The sequence below is a fragment of the Heteronotia binoei genome, chromosome 9 (genome assembly GCF_032191835.1).
Source record: "Heteronotia binoei isolate CCM8104 ecotype False Entrance Well chromosome 9, APGP_CSIRO_Hbin_v1, whole genome shotgun sequence".
Classification (NCBI taxonomy): Eukaryota; Metazoa; Chordata; class Lepidosauria; order Squamata; family Gekkonidae; genus Heteronotia; species Heteronotia binoei.
The window spans coordinates 2,122,095-2,134,962 of NC_083231.1; the positions used below are offsets into that span (position 1 = coordinate 2,122,095).

The following is a 12,868-nucleotide window of genomic DNA, read 5'->3' on the forward strand; positions in this document are numbered from 1 at the left end:
CGCCAGAGGCAGAAGAGGGGCACTACTCCAACAAGGCCCCCCCCGGCGGCTCCCGTTCCAGGTACCCCAGCTTTACCGCCGGCTGTAGAACCCATGCAGCTGGGCGGCGCCCGCCCTCGCCTGACCCCTGAGGAGAAGAACCGACGGCGCACCCACAACCTGTGCCTGTATTGTGGAGGGGACGGGCATTTTGCAAGCTCCTGCCCGGCCAAATCAAAGCGCACCCCGAGCTCCGCTGCCTCGGTAAAAGGCCAGCCCCAGGTCTAGCCGGATCTCCTGGCCTGGGGCACTCCTTGAGGTCCTCTAGCTCCGTCCATCCACCACCCACCCCGTTCCTGGTCCCGATCCGCCTGCAGCTTCCCGACGACCGGTGGATCTTCGTCCATGCCATGTTGGACTCAGGGGCTGCCTGCTGCTACATGGACAGCCACTTTGCCAAGGAGCATGGCGTCCCCGTTCGGGAAAAGGGAACTCCTACACTGGTCGAGGCAGTGGATGGTCGTCTGCTGCGCTCGGGGCCGGTCCGCCACGAAACTCTACCACTCGTTTTGTGGGTCCAACAGCGCCAAGGGAAGCAGACCTTCGATTTGGCCCGCATGCCACGCTTCCCTGTTATCTTGGGCCTGTCCTGGCTGCAAGCCCACAACCCCCATGTGGACTGGGTGCAACGTGAACTGAGCTTTTCGAGTACCCTCGCACCCTGTTCCCCGCTACCACCCGACTCGACTCAGGTGCCGCCTGTCAACCAACCCGGTTCCCCACGCACCACCAGCCTCCTGGGGGCCGCCACCACACTCCCAACTCCCTACCAGGAGTTCGCGGACGTCTTCAATGAGAAGGAAGCAGACCAGCTTCCCCCACATCGGCCCTACGATTGCGCCATCGACCTGGTGCCCGGCGCTCCGCTACCCGCAGGCCGCCTGTACCCCATGGCAGACCCGGAACTGGCTGCCCTCCGGGAGTACTTGGACAAGAACTTGGCCCGAGGGTTCATTAGACCCTCCACCTCGCCCCTGTCTTCACCTGTCCTGTTCGTTAAGAAGAAGACCGGGGACCTGCGACTCTGCAACGACTACCGGGCCCTCAATAAGATTACCATTCGGAACCGCTACCCGCTCCCACTGATCCCTGAGCTCCTCGACCGCGTCAAAGGGGCCACGATCTACACCAAGCTCGACCTTCGCGGGGCCTACAACTTGGTTCGTATCAAAGCCGGGGATGAGTGGAAGACCGCTTTTGGCACCAGGTATGGCCAATACGAACATCTGGTCATGCCCTTTGGGCTCACCAATGCCCCCGCCGTCTTCCAACATTTTATGAATGACGTTTTCCGTGACCTGCTAGACCGGTTCCTGATCATTTATTTAGATGACATTTTGGTCTACTCTGCATCCGAACAGGAGCACATCCACCACGTCCGCCAGGTGCTACAGCGACTCCGAGCCAATCGCCTGTATGCCAAGCTGGAGAAATGTGCTTTCCACCTCCAGTCCGTTGAGTTCCTGGGGCACATCATTTCCCCCCAGGGAACCCAGATGGATCCGCGGAAGGTCGACGCCATCCTTCAATGGCAGGCCCCTCGAAGTCGGAAGGACATCCAGCGCCTCCTGGGCTTCGCCAATTATTACAGGCAATTCATCGCGGGCTACGCCGACCTCACCAAGCCCTTGACCAGACTCCTCCGACCGAAGGAGCCCTTTCAGTGGACCCCCGAAGCCGACCGGGCCTTCCGCCAGCTCAAGCAGAGTTTTTCCTCCAGTCCCCTTCTGCGGTACCCTGACCCGAGCTTGCCCTTCATGGTGGAAGCGGACGCCTCCAATGTGGCCCTCGGAGCCGTGCTCTCCCAGCGGGACGAGCCTAGCCAGCCATGGCAGCCCTGCGCCTACTACTCCCGGCAGCTCTCGGCTGCCGAACGCAATTACACCATTTGGGAGAGAGAGCTCCTGGCTATCAAGGTGGCCTTTGAGGTCTGGCGCCACCACCTTGAGGGGGCCAGGCATCCGGTCCAAGTCTTCACCGACCATCGTAACCTGGAACATTTGCAGACCACCCGCCGGCTGAACCAGCGGCAGATCCGGTGGTCCCTGTTCTTCTCACGATTTGACTTTACCATCACCTACGTCCCGCACTCCCAGAACCAGAGAGCCGACGCTCTGTCCCGCCGGCCGGACTATAACACCTCTAGTGCCACCGAAGCCCCCAGGGCTAGTATTCTGCCACCCTCGGTCTTTGCCGCCACTCTGACCGCACCCGCCCTGGTGGCCGAGATACAGGCCAGCCAAGACACCGACCCGTGGCGCAGAAACACCTGCAGGAACCGCAGCAAGACCCTGCCGGAGAACTATCCACCCGGGATGGGCTGCTCTACCATCGGGAGCAGTTGTACGTCCCTCCCGGGCCTCTCCGATCCCGCATCCTCCGGCTGGCCCACGATGCCCCCCCGGCTGGGCACTTCGGGCAGCACAAGACCGCCCATCTGTTGACCCGGGACTTCTGGTGGCCTCGCGTCCGAGCGGACGTTAGTCGCTACGTGGCTTCTTGCGAGGTCTGCCGCCGAGCCAAGAACGTACCGGCCAAGCCCTCCGGTCTCCTGCAACCCCTGCCGACTCCCCGCCGGTCCCTGGGACGTGGTGTCCATGGACTTTATCGTAGACCTGCCACGATCCCAGGGCCACACCTGCATTTTCGTTGTGTGGACCTGTTCACCAAAATGGCCCACTTCGTCCCCTGTGCCAGAGTACCATCCGGCCGGAGACTGCCCAGCTGTACCTAAACCACGTCTTCCGCCTGCAACGGGTTACCCACGCAGGTCATCTCGGATCGGGGCCCACAATTCACATCCCGCTTTTGGCAGGCCTTCCAGCACGGTTTGGGGACAGAACTACACCTGTCTTCCGCCTACCATCCCCAGACCGACGGGCAGACCGAGCGGACCAACGCCACCTTGGAGCAGTACTTGCGCTGCTATACCAGCTATCAGCAAGACAACTGGGCCACTCTGCTACCCCTGGCAGAGTTCGCGTATAACAACGCAGTCCACAGCTCTACGCGGACCACGCCGTTTGCCGCCAACTATGGACTGCACCCCCGATTCTTCCCTCCGCTCGGCCCCTCCGCCAACGTTCCCGCAGCCACCGACCGACTTGAGGAACTCCACGCGCTCCACGCCCTCCTGCGCACTCAGCTCCAGCGCGCCAAGGACGCTTACAAACTGGCCGCGGACCGACATCGCCAGGACGGAGCCCCCCTCAAGGTCGGAGATTCTGTCTGGCTCTCGACCCGGTACCTCCGGACTCCTGGCCGGTCCTCCAAGCTAACCGATCGGTTCATCGGGCCCTTCCCCATAGAGGCGCAAGTCAACCCCGTGGCATTCCGCCTACGCCTTCCGGCCCACCTCCGGATACACCCCGTATTCCACCGCTCCCTCCTCCAACCAGCGGCAGCGCCGGACCCAAACAGGGACGTTCCACCACCGCCTCCGCCACCGGTGCTGGTGGACGATGAGGAAGAGTTTGAAGTCCACCAGATCCTAGACTCCCGGCTGCACCGAGGTCAACTCCAGTACCTGGTGGACTGGGAAGGCTACCCTCCCGAGGATCGCTCCTGGGAACCGGCTGCCCACCTGCATACCCCTGACCTGCTCCGGCAGTTTCATGAGGCCTACCCAGATAAGCCAGGCGGCTTGGATGAGGGGGGGCCTGAGGGGGGGGATAGTGTCATGCCTGCCCCTGCTGACTCAGAGCAGGTGCCTGCTTCTGACCCCGCCCCTGCTGTGCAGATGCCTTCAGCAACAGAGGACGTAAGTCCTGAAGGAGCCAGCCAGCAGCAGGGGCCACCTGAAACCAATCTGGCCACACCAGGTACTAGCTCATCTCCCCCAGACTCACCAACACCTGGGGCCCGCCTGCGCGAGAGGAGACGCCTGGAATTCAGGAACAGGCGTAGAGAGGCGCGCATGCGGGCTAGAAGAGATCTGAGCCCGGAGTTCTAACGAGCCAATTAGCCAGCAGTATATCTGGGATCCTGGCCTCAGGCCAAACTGTGCTGGCAACAAGCGAACACCCTTGGATGTGTCTGCGTCTCGCACCCCTTGCTTCGGAAAGAACCTGTGCATTCCTGACCCGGCCTGACCCATAGACTGGTATTCTGGACTCTGGCTTTGCTTATCGGACTGGCTTAGGTATCGTTTGATCTCGGCTTTGCTTCCCGGCTTCTGACTCTCGGCTCTGTTTCCCGGCTTCTGACTTTCGGCTCGGCTCCCCGGCTTCTGACTCCCGGCTTCCCTGACCAAGCTTCCGTCTCACCCTCCAGCCTGCCTGTTTACGTTATCAATCAACTGGACTGTTTTACGACCACTCCCTGTGCTTCGCCTGGGCTGTCTGCGAGAGGTCCTGGCTCGTTGCCAGGACGATAGCAGCCGCAGCTTCGTGTCAGAGACTCGGGCCGTGACAGACTGGGGCATCTGGAAACAAAAGGTTGGGCCAAGACTGAATCTTCTGCTAGAAGGCCAGGAGTGGCTGGAATGGGACTTCTCTACCTCCTGCAGCTCACAGATCTCTCTCTCCCGCCCTCCAACACAGACACCCCGCTTTGCTGCTCCTGGGGAGGCAGGGAATCATTTGGGGGAGCTCAGAAGGGTTCTGTGGAGCCGGGGAGGTGAAAGGTCCTGCAGAAGGGCCTCCTGGTAACAGAAACCAAACTTTGCAAGCAACAAGAAGTTGCAGCAAGGATTGCTATTTTTATATACTCCCGCCCCCTGTCCACCTGCAGCCTGTGCCTCCCGCCTGCCTGGCTCAAGGGGCAGAAGCTCCAGCTCCCCCTCCCCCGTCCACCTGCAGCCTGTGCCTCCCGCCTGCCTGGCTCAAGGGGCAGAAGCTCCAGCTCCCCCTCCCCCGTCCACCTGCAGCCTGTGCTTCCCGCCTGCCTGGCTCAAGGGGCAGAAGCTCCAGCTCCCCCTCCCCCGTCCACCTGCAGCCTGTGCCTCCCGCCTGCCTGGCTCAAGGGGCAGAAGCTCCAGCTCCCCTCCCCCCCATCCTCCTGCAGCCTGTGCCTCCCACCTGCCTGGCTCAAGGGGCAGAAGCTCCAGCTCCCCCTCCCCCCATCCACCTGCAGCCTGTGCCTCCCGCCTTCCTGGCTCAAGGGGCAGAAGCTCCAGCTCCCCTCCCCCCCATCCTCCTGCAGCCTGTGCCTCCCGCCTGCCTGGCTCAAGGGGCAGAAGCTCCAGCTCCCCCTCCCCCGTCCACCTGCAGCCTGTGCCTCCCGCCTGCCTGGCTCAAGGGGCAGAAGCTCCAGCTCCCCTCCCCCCCCATCCTCCTGCAGCCTGTGCCTCCCGCCTGCCTGGCTCAAGGGGCAGAAGCTCCAGCTCCCCCTCCCCCATCCACCTGCAGCCTGTGCCTCCCGCCTGCCTGGCTCAAGGGGCAGAAGCTCCAGCTCCCCTCCCCCCCATCCTCCTGCAGCCTGTGCCTCCCGCCTGCCTGGCTCAAGGGGCAGAAGCTCCAGCTCCCCTCCCCCCCATCCTCCTGCAGCCTGTGCCTCCCACCTGCCTGGCTCAAGGGGCAGCAGCTCCCCCTCCCCCTCCCCCGTCCACCTGCAGCCTGTGCCTCCCGCCTGCCTGGCTCAAGGGGCAGCAGCTCCCCCTCCCCCCGTCCACCTGCAGCCTGTGCCTCCCGCCTGACTGGCTCAAGGGGCAGAAGCTCCAGCTCCCCCTCCCCCGTCCACCTGCAGCCTGTGCCTCCCTCCTGCCTGGCTCAAGGGGCAGCAGCTCCCCCTCCCCCTCCCCCGTCCACCTGCAGCCTGTGCCTCCCGCCTGCCTGGCTCAAGGGGCAGCAGCTCCCCCTCCCCCCGTCCACCTGCAGCCTGTGCCTCCCGCCTGCCTGGCTCAAGGGGCAGAAGCTCCAGCTCCCCCTCCCCCATCCACCTGCAGCCTGTGCCTCCCGCCTGCCTGGCTCAAGGGGCAGAAGCTCCAGCTCCCCTCCCCCCCATCCTCCTGCAGCCTGTGCCTCCCGCCTGCCTGGCTCAAGGGGCAGCAGCTCCCCCTCCCCCTCCCCCGTCCACCTGCAGCCTGTGCCTCCCGCCTGCCTGGCTCAAGGGGCAGAAGCTCCAGCTCCCCTCCCCCCCCATCCTCCTGCAGCCTGTGCCTCCCACCTGCCTGGCTCAAGGGGCAGCAGCTCCCCCTCCCCCTCCCCCGTCCACCTGCAGCCTGTGCCTCCCGCCTGCCTGGCTCAAGGGGCAGAAGCTCCAGCTCCCCCTCCCCCCATCCTCCTGCAGCCTGTGCCTCCCGCCTGCCTGGCTCAAGGGGCAGCAGCTCCAGCTCCCCCTCCCCCCGTCCTCCTGCAGCCTGTGCCTCCCGCCTGCCTGGCTCAAGGGGCAGCAGCTCCCCCTCCCCCGTCCACCTGCAGCCTGTGCCTCCCGTCTGCCTGGCTCAAGGGGCAGCAGCTCCCCCTCCCCCCGTCCACCTGCAGCCTGTGCCTCCCGTCTGCCTGGCTCAAGGGGCAGCAGCTCCCCCTCCCCCGTCCACCTGCAGCCTGTGCCTCCCGCCTGCCTGGCTCAAGGGGCAGCAGCTCCCCCTCCCCCGTCCACCTGCAGCCTGTGCCTCCCGCCTGCCTGGCTCAAGGGGCAGCAGCTCCCCCTCCCCCGTCCACCTGCAGCCTGTGCCTCCCGCCTGCCTGGCTCAAGGGGCAGCAGCTCCCCCTCCCCCGTCCACCTGCAGCCTGTGCCTCCCGCCTGCCTGGCTCAAGGGGCAGCAGCTCCCCCTCCCCCCTGCAGCCTGTGCCTCCCGCCTGCCTGGCTCAAGGGGCAGCAGCTCCCCCTCCCCCCGTCCACCTGCAGCCTGTGCCTCCCGCCTGCCTGGCTCAAGGGGCAGCAGCTCCCCCTCCCCCCGTCCACCTGCAGCCTGTGCTTCCCGCCTGCCTGGCTCAAGGGGCAGCAGCTCCAGCTCCCCCTCCCCCCATCCACCTGCAGCCTGTGCCTCCCGCCTGCCTGGCTCAAGGGGCAGCAGCTCCCCCTCCCCCCGTCCACCTGCAGCCTGTGCCTCCCTCCTGCCTGGCTCAAGGGGCAGCAGCTCCCCCTCCCCCCGTCCACCTGCAGCCTGTGCCTCCCGCCTGCCTGGCTCAAGGGGCAGCAGCTCCCCCTCCCCCCGTCCACCTGCAGCCTGTGCCTCCCGCCTGCCTGGCTCAAGGGGCAGCAGCTCCCCCTCCCCCCGTCCACCTGCAGCCTGTGCTTCCCGCCTGCCTGGCTCAAGGGGCAGCAGCTCCAGCTCCCCCTCCCCCCATCCACCTGCAGCCTGTGCCTCCCGCCTGCCTGGCTCAAGGGGCAGCAGCTCCCCCTCCCCCCGTCCACCTGCAGCCTGTGCCTCCCGCCTACCTGGCTCAAGGGGCAGCAGCTCCCCCTCCCCCCATCCACCTGCAGCCTGTGCCTCCCGCCTGCCTGGCTCAAGGGGCAGCAGCTCCCCCTCCCCCCGTCCACCTGCAGCCTGTGCCTCCCGCCTGCCTGGCTCAAGGGGCAGCAGCTCCCCCTCCCCCCGTCCACCTGCAGCCTGTGCTTCCCGCCTGCCTGGCTCAAGGGGCAGCAGCTCCCCCTCCCCCCGTCCACCTGCAGCCTGTGCCTCCCGCCTGCCTGGCTCAAGGGGCAGCAGCTCCAGCTCCCCCTCCCCCCATCCACCTGCAGCCTGTGCCTCCCACCTGCCTGGCTCAAGGGGCAGCAGCTCCCCCTCCCCCGTCCACCTGCAGCCTGTGCCTCCCGCCTGCCTGGCTCAAGGGGCAGAAGCTCCAGCTCCCCCTCCCCCGTCCACCTGCAGCCTGTGCCTCCCGCCTGCCTGGCTCAAGGGGCAGCAGCTCCAGCTCCCCCTCCCCCCGTCCTCCTGCAGCCTGTGCCTCCCGCCTGCCTGGCTCAAGGGGCAGCAGCTCCCCCTCCCCCGTCCACCTGCAGCCTGTGCTTCCCGCCTGCCTGGCTCAAGGGGCAGCAGCTCCAGCTCCCCCTCCCCCCGTCCACCTGCAGCCTGTGCTTCCCGCCTGCCTGGCTCAACGGGCAGAAGCTCCAGCTCCCCCTCCCCCCATCCACCTGCAGCCTGTGCTTCCCGCCTGCCTGGCTCAAGGGGCAGCAGCTCCAGCTCCCCCTCCCCCCGTCCACCTGCAGCCTGTGCTTCCCGCCTGCCTGGCTCAACGGGCAGAAGCTCCAGCTCCCCCTCCCCCCATCCACCTGCAGCCTGTGCCTCCCACCTGCCTGGCTCAAGGGGCAGCAGCTCCAGCTCCCCCTCCCCCCGTCCACCTGCAGCCTGTGCTTCCCGCCTGCCTGGCTCAAGGGGCAGCAGCTCCAGCTCCCCCTCCCCCCGTCCACCTGCAGCCTGTGCTTCCCGCCTGCCTGGCTCAAGGGGCAGCAGCTCCAGCTCCCCCTCCCCCCGTCCACCTGCAGCCTGTGCCTCCCGCCTGCCTGGCTCAAGGGGCAGCAGCTCCCCCCTCCCCCCGTCCACCTGCAGCCTGTGCTTCCCGCCTGCCTGGCTCAAGGGGCAGCAGCTCCAGCTCCCCCTCCCCCCGTCCACCTGCAGCCTGTGCTTCCCGCCTGCCTGGCTCAAGGGGCAGCAGCTCCAGCTCCCCCTCCCCCCGTCCACCTGCAGCCTGTGCTTCCCGCCTGCCTGGCTCAAGGGGCAGCAGCTCCAGCTCCCCCTCCCCCCGTCCACCTGCAGCCTGTGCCTCCCGCCTGCCTGGCTCAAGGGGCAGCAGCTCCCCCTCCCCCCGTCCACCTGCAGCCTGTGCCTCCCGCCTGCCTGGCTCAAGGGGCAGCAGCTCCAGCTCCCCCTCCCCCCGTCCACCTGCAGCCTGTGCCTCCCACCTGCCTGGCTCAAGGGGCAGCAGCTCCAGCTCCCCCTCCCCCCGTCCACCTGCAGCCTGTGCTTCCCGCCTGCCTGGCTCAAGGGGCAGCAGCTCCAGCTCCCCCTCCCCCCGTCCACCTGCAGCCTGTGCTTCCCGCCTGCCTGGCTCAAGGGGCAGCAGCTCCAGCTCCCCCTCCCCCCGTCCACCTGCAGCCTGTGCCTCCCGCCTGCCTGGCTCAAGGGGCAGCAGCTCCCCCTCCCCCCGTCCACCTGCAGCCTGTGCTTCCCGCCTGCCTGGCTCAAGGGGCAGCAGCTCCAGCTCCCCCTCCCCCCGTCCACCTGCAGCCTGTGCTTCCCGCCTGCCTGGCTCAAGGGGCAGCAGCTCCAGCTCCCCCTCCCCCCGTCCACCTGCAGCCTGTGCTTCCCGCCTGCCTGGCTCAAGGGGCAGCAGCTCCAGCTCCCCCCTCCCCCCGTCCACCTGCAGCCTGTGCCTCCCGCCTGCCTGGCTCAAGGGGCAGCAGCTCCAGCTGTCCCCTCCTCCTGCTTGTCTGCTGCAGTGGCAGCTCTGCCCCCCCCCCCCCGTCTCACCTGCCTGGCCTCGCTGGCCAGCCCTTCCCTCCTCCGCCCATCCCGCAGCCAATTCAACAGGGAGGCTCCCATGATGTGTGAACAGACAACATTCATGTCTTTAGGGAGGGGGTTTAGCTGTTCTGTTTCTTAGGGGGTCCACCCCAGTTCTGCAGAAGGGTACCCCCCTCTGATCCTGGCCCCATTCTCTGGATCCAGCAATCCACATGGAGGCCAGGTTTGGCCTTAAAGAATAATAACCTGAGATTTAGCAACTCTCAGGTGAGAGAACCGCATGATGACAAATCAGGGATGGCCCAGGAGGCAAAGACATCCTAGCAACAGCCACATCTAGCCGTAATATCCCCCTCAGAATGTTCAAAAGACAGCTCAGGGGAAAACACAGTTTCCAAGAGTGCTAGAACCAACCGTGTGTGGCCTAACCAGACTTTCCTCACTGGAGCCCAAACCATGCCTTACTTAGTGGAGAGATTGGACGGAAACCAGTGCATGACGAATTATAGGTTTCCATCCTTAGAGTTCTAAGCATTATGTGGCTGGCAGATATGGGCACTTTCTCCTCTCATAATTGGTGTGCTGCTCTGTTGACTTCTGTTTTAGCTGAATTCACAGGCAGCCGAGTGCCGACTCCATTTCTGGCCTGTGAGCTGCTGCATCAATTAGTGTGTTCTGGGGCCACTTTTCCTCAGCTAAGACAAAAAAGTTGTGAGCTGGAGGCTAAAAAACTGTGAGCTAGCTCACACTAACTGACAGCTGCCAGGCAGGGGCTACTTTTAATGGCTCACCACAGGAGGCAGCTCTCCGGAGGGTGCACAGTCGGTGTGCAGAGATTCACCATGAAAGTTTGTTTTATCGTATTTCTATCCCACCTTCTTCTATTCTGGAATTCAGAGTAGCACAAATAAGTCCCCAAGACCTAACTTGCTTAGCTTCAGACACATTGTTGGATCACATTGGGGAGGGACGGTGGCTCAGTGGTAGAGCACAGAAGGTCCCAGGTTCAATCCCCAGCATCTCCAACTAAAAAGGGTCCAGGCAAGTAGGTGTGAAAAACCTCAGCTTGAGGCTCTAGAGAGCTGCTGCCAGTCTGAGTAGACAATTCAGAATAAGGCAGCTTCATATGTTCACAGAACAAAGTTGAGTCCAGAAGCACTAAGACCAACAAAACTTTATTCTGGGTAGAGGCTTCCATGTGCACACATGGCATGTTGGTCTTAAAGGTGCCATTAAGTTTTGTCAGCTGCTTCAGACCAACACAGTTGACCCACAGTTGACAAACCAATAGATTGTGGAGTCTAAGCAGTGGAGTTTTCTGAGCAAAAAATCTACATTGTGAGCTACTGGCATTAAAGCTGTGAGCTGCTGCATACATTAGTGTTCTCTGGGGCCACTTTTCCTGAGCTAAGACAAAAATGTGTGAGCTGGAGGCTAAAAAACTGTGAGTTAGTTCACACTAACTCAGCTTAGAGGGAACATTGATCACAACCCTTCTGACCACAGGCTGGGGCCCTTGTAAAGACAGAGGAGCAAGCTCACCTAAACCCTACATGGCTAACAGGAAAATGGAGCTCTCTCCTCTTCCTCGGAGTGGGGGTGTGGGGCAACTGCTCTTCTCTTCAGGAGGAGACAGAATCGGGTTCTTCCTTTTCGAGAGGTCAGGCGCTCACAGCACTGTTGCCTCCTGCAGCCAGTTTAGCTTCCAGATCACCATAAAGTACTAGCCAGCAAATCCACTAATGGATTTCTGGGATCCAGTGGTTCACCTTTGCAACTCTGACTGGCTGAGGATGCACCTAGACTTTCCATGTGCATGGTCAAAGGTACTTGCAGGTGGCAGCCAACTCTAATCAGAACAAGACCTGCTTCTGTCATTGAAGATGAATGCCATCAGCTAGAGATCAAGAAGGCAGAACACCACCACGGCCACTTTTGCCAAGTACATCTTCCTCCTCTGCTGCCAAGGCTGCCCTCCCCCTCAACTCCCCTCCCCACTTACTGTACTATGAAATGGGGAGGGGAGCAGCCTGTGTGCCTCCCTCCCTAGCCCCTGCTGCTGCCACTGCTTCTTCCCCTCCACCCAGCCCAGGGGCTGGGATGGTTTAGCAAGGGACGGAAAGAGGAGGCCAGCCTGGCCACACCCTTGGTCCTCTGAGCTCCTAACAGACCCTGTTCAAGTTCAGTGGTCTGAAATCAAAGCAGCTGCTAATATTTGAGAACTGTGCTGTTTAGTTCCTATAAACACTGCTCTAGCTATTTTTACAAAAGAAGTTATGCTCAAAGTCTTTCATCAACAAAGCCACACTGAAATCAGTATTTAAAGCAATTTAAACAGAAATATGCAGAGGAATTTTTACATAAAATATAGCTTTTGAAGGATGGAAAGTTCCCGCCTTTGACAAGCTCATGCCTTTGTCTGCTGCATTCTACCTTTTCACAGAGGGAAAGGACAGTTCCAGCCTGGATTATTGCAACCTGTTCTTCATTCCTCAGATTCTGAAACAGAAAAGAACACTTCATTTGACAATACTCTACAGGCTCTTTGCAGCACATCTATCTAGATGCCACAAGGAAACCACTGTTTGTTTCAAATACTCCTTCCAATCTCCCTTTGCACAGTGACTGAAGTCTTCAAACAAGGCAAGTGAGCTATGACTTCCAACTGGACGGACTAATTGGGGTTAGTTTTCCTCTCAGTTACAGGGATTCTTAACCATAGTTGAATCCTGGTTAAGAATCCTGATTACCAAGAATGAAACTGAGTCCAGTTAATCCAGAGTTAGACCATCTGTATTTGGATGTCATGACCAACTGCTGCCTTCAGTCACATGTGCTGTGCATGGGAGAAGATGCAGAAAGAGCACACAAACCCAGCTCTTAGCCAGGTGGCCAGAAGGTCTATTCACAATGTCTGAGTGTGGCCCAGTTTGCATTCAGAGGAAGTTTTGCCAAAGCAAACGTATTGCCGGGAGCTACAGCTACAGCTTATGAGCCTGCAGCCTCAGAGTCCAGGGACCTGGAATACCCACAGGCCAGAGAGTCTCACTGTAACTATAGCAATGTGTTTGCCTTGGCAAAGATTCATCTGAGACGCCAGGGGTGGAGCCTGGGAACTCCCCTGTAGAGAGCAGAGAGAAGGGGCATAAAATGGCATTTGATTTCAGGTCAGATCCTCAGAAGTGGCAACCACACAAGAAGGATTTCTATTGAAGGCTGCAGATCCTTGGAGGGTTAAAGTGGTGCAATAATGATGCTGTTGGTGGCCTCTGCACAATTTGTTCTCTGGCCTGCATCAAGAATTGCAGACCTGCAGCCATAATTTCCACTATAACAATATTCCATACCTTTTAATATAACAATATTCCTATTTATGACATTCATAAGACTTTTGTAGCACAGAATATGAAGAAGTCATGAGAATGAGAAGTCATTAGTATAAGGAAACTTATACTAAACTTCTCGTGCTCTCTTCTAAGA

The 12,868-nt window shown here is 61.6% G+C and overlaps 1 protein-coding gene across 1 annotated transcript in view; it reads right to left on the minus strand.

Moving 5' to 3' along the window:
* The window catches only part of JAKMIP1 (janus kinase and microtubule interacting protein 1), a 154,691-nt gene that overhangs the window by 34,667 nt on the left and 107,156 nt on the right, over window positions 1-12,868 (minus strand). The window contains exon 18 of the mRNA XM_060246127.1: window positions 11,822-11,887. Within this exon, the coding sequence (XP_060102110.1) occupies window positions 11,822-11,887 (66 nt within the window). The remainder of the gene's footprint in view (window positions 1-11,821; window positions 11,888-12,868) is intronic.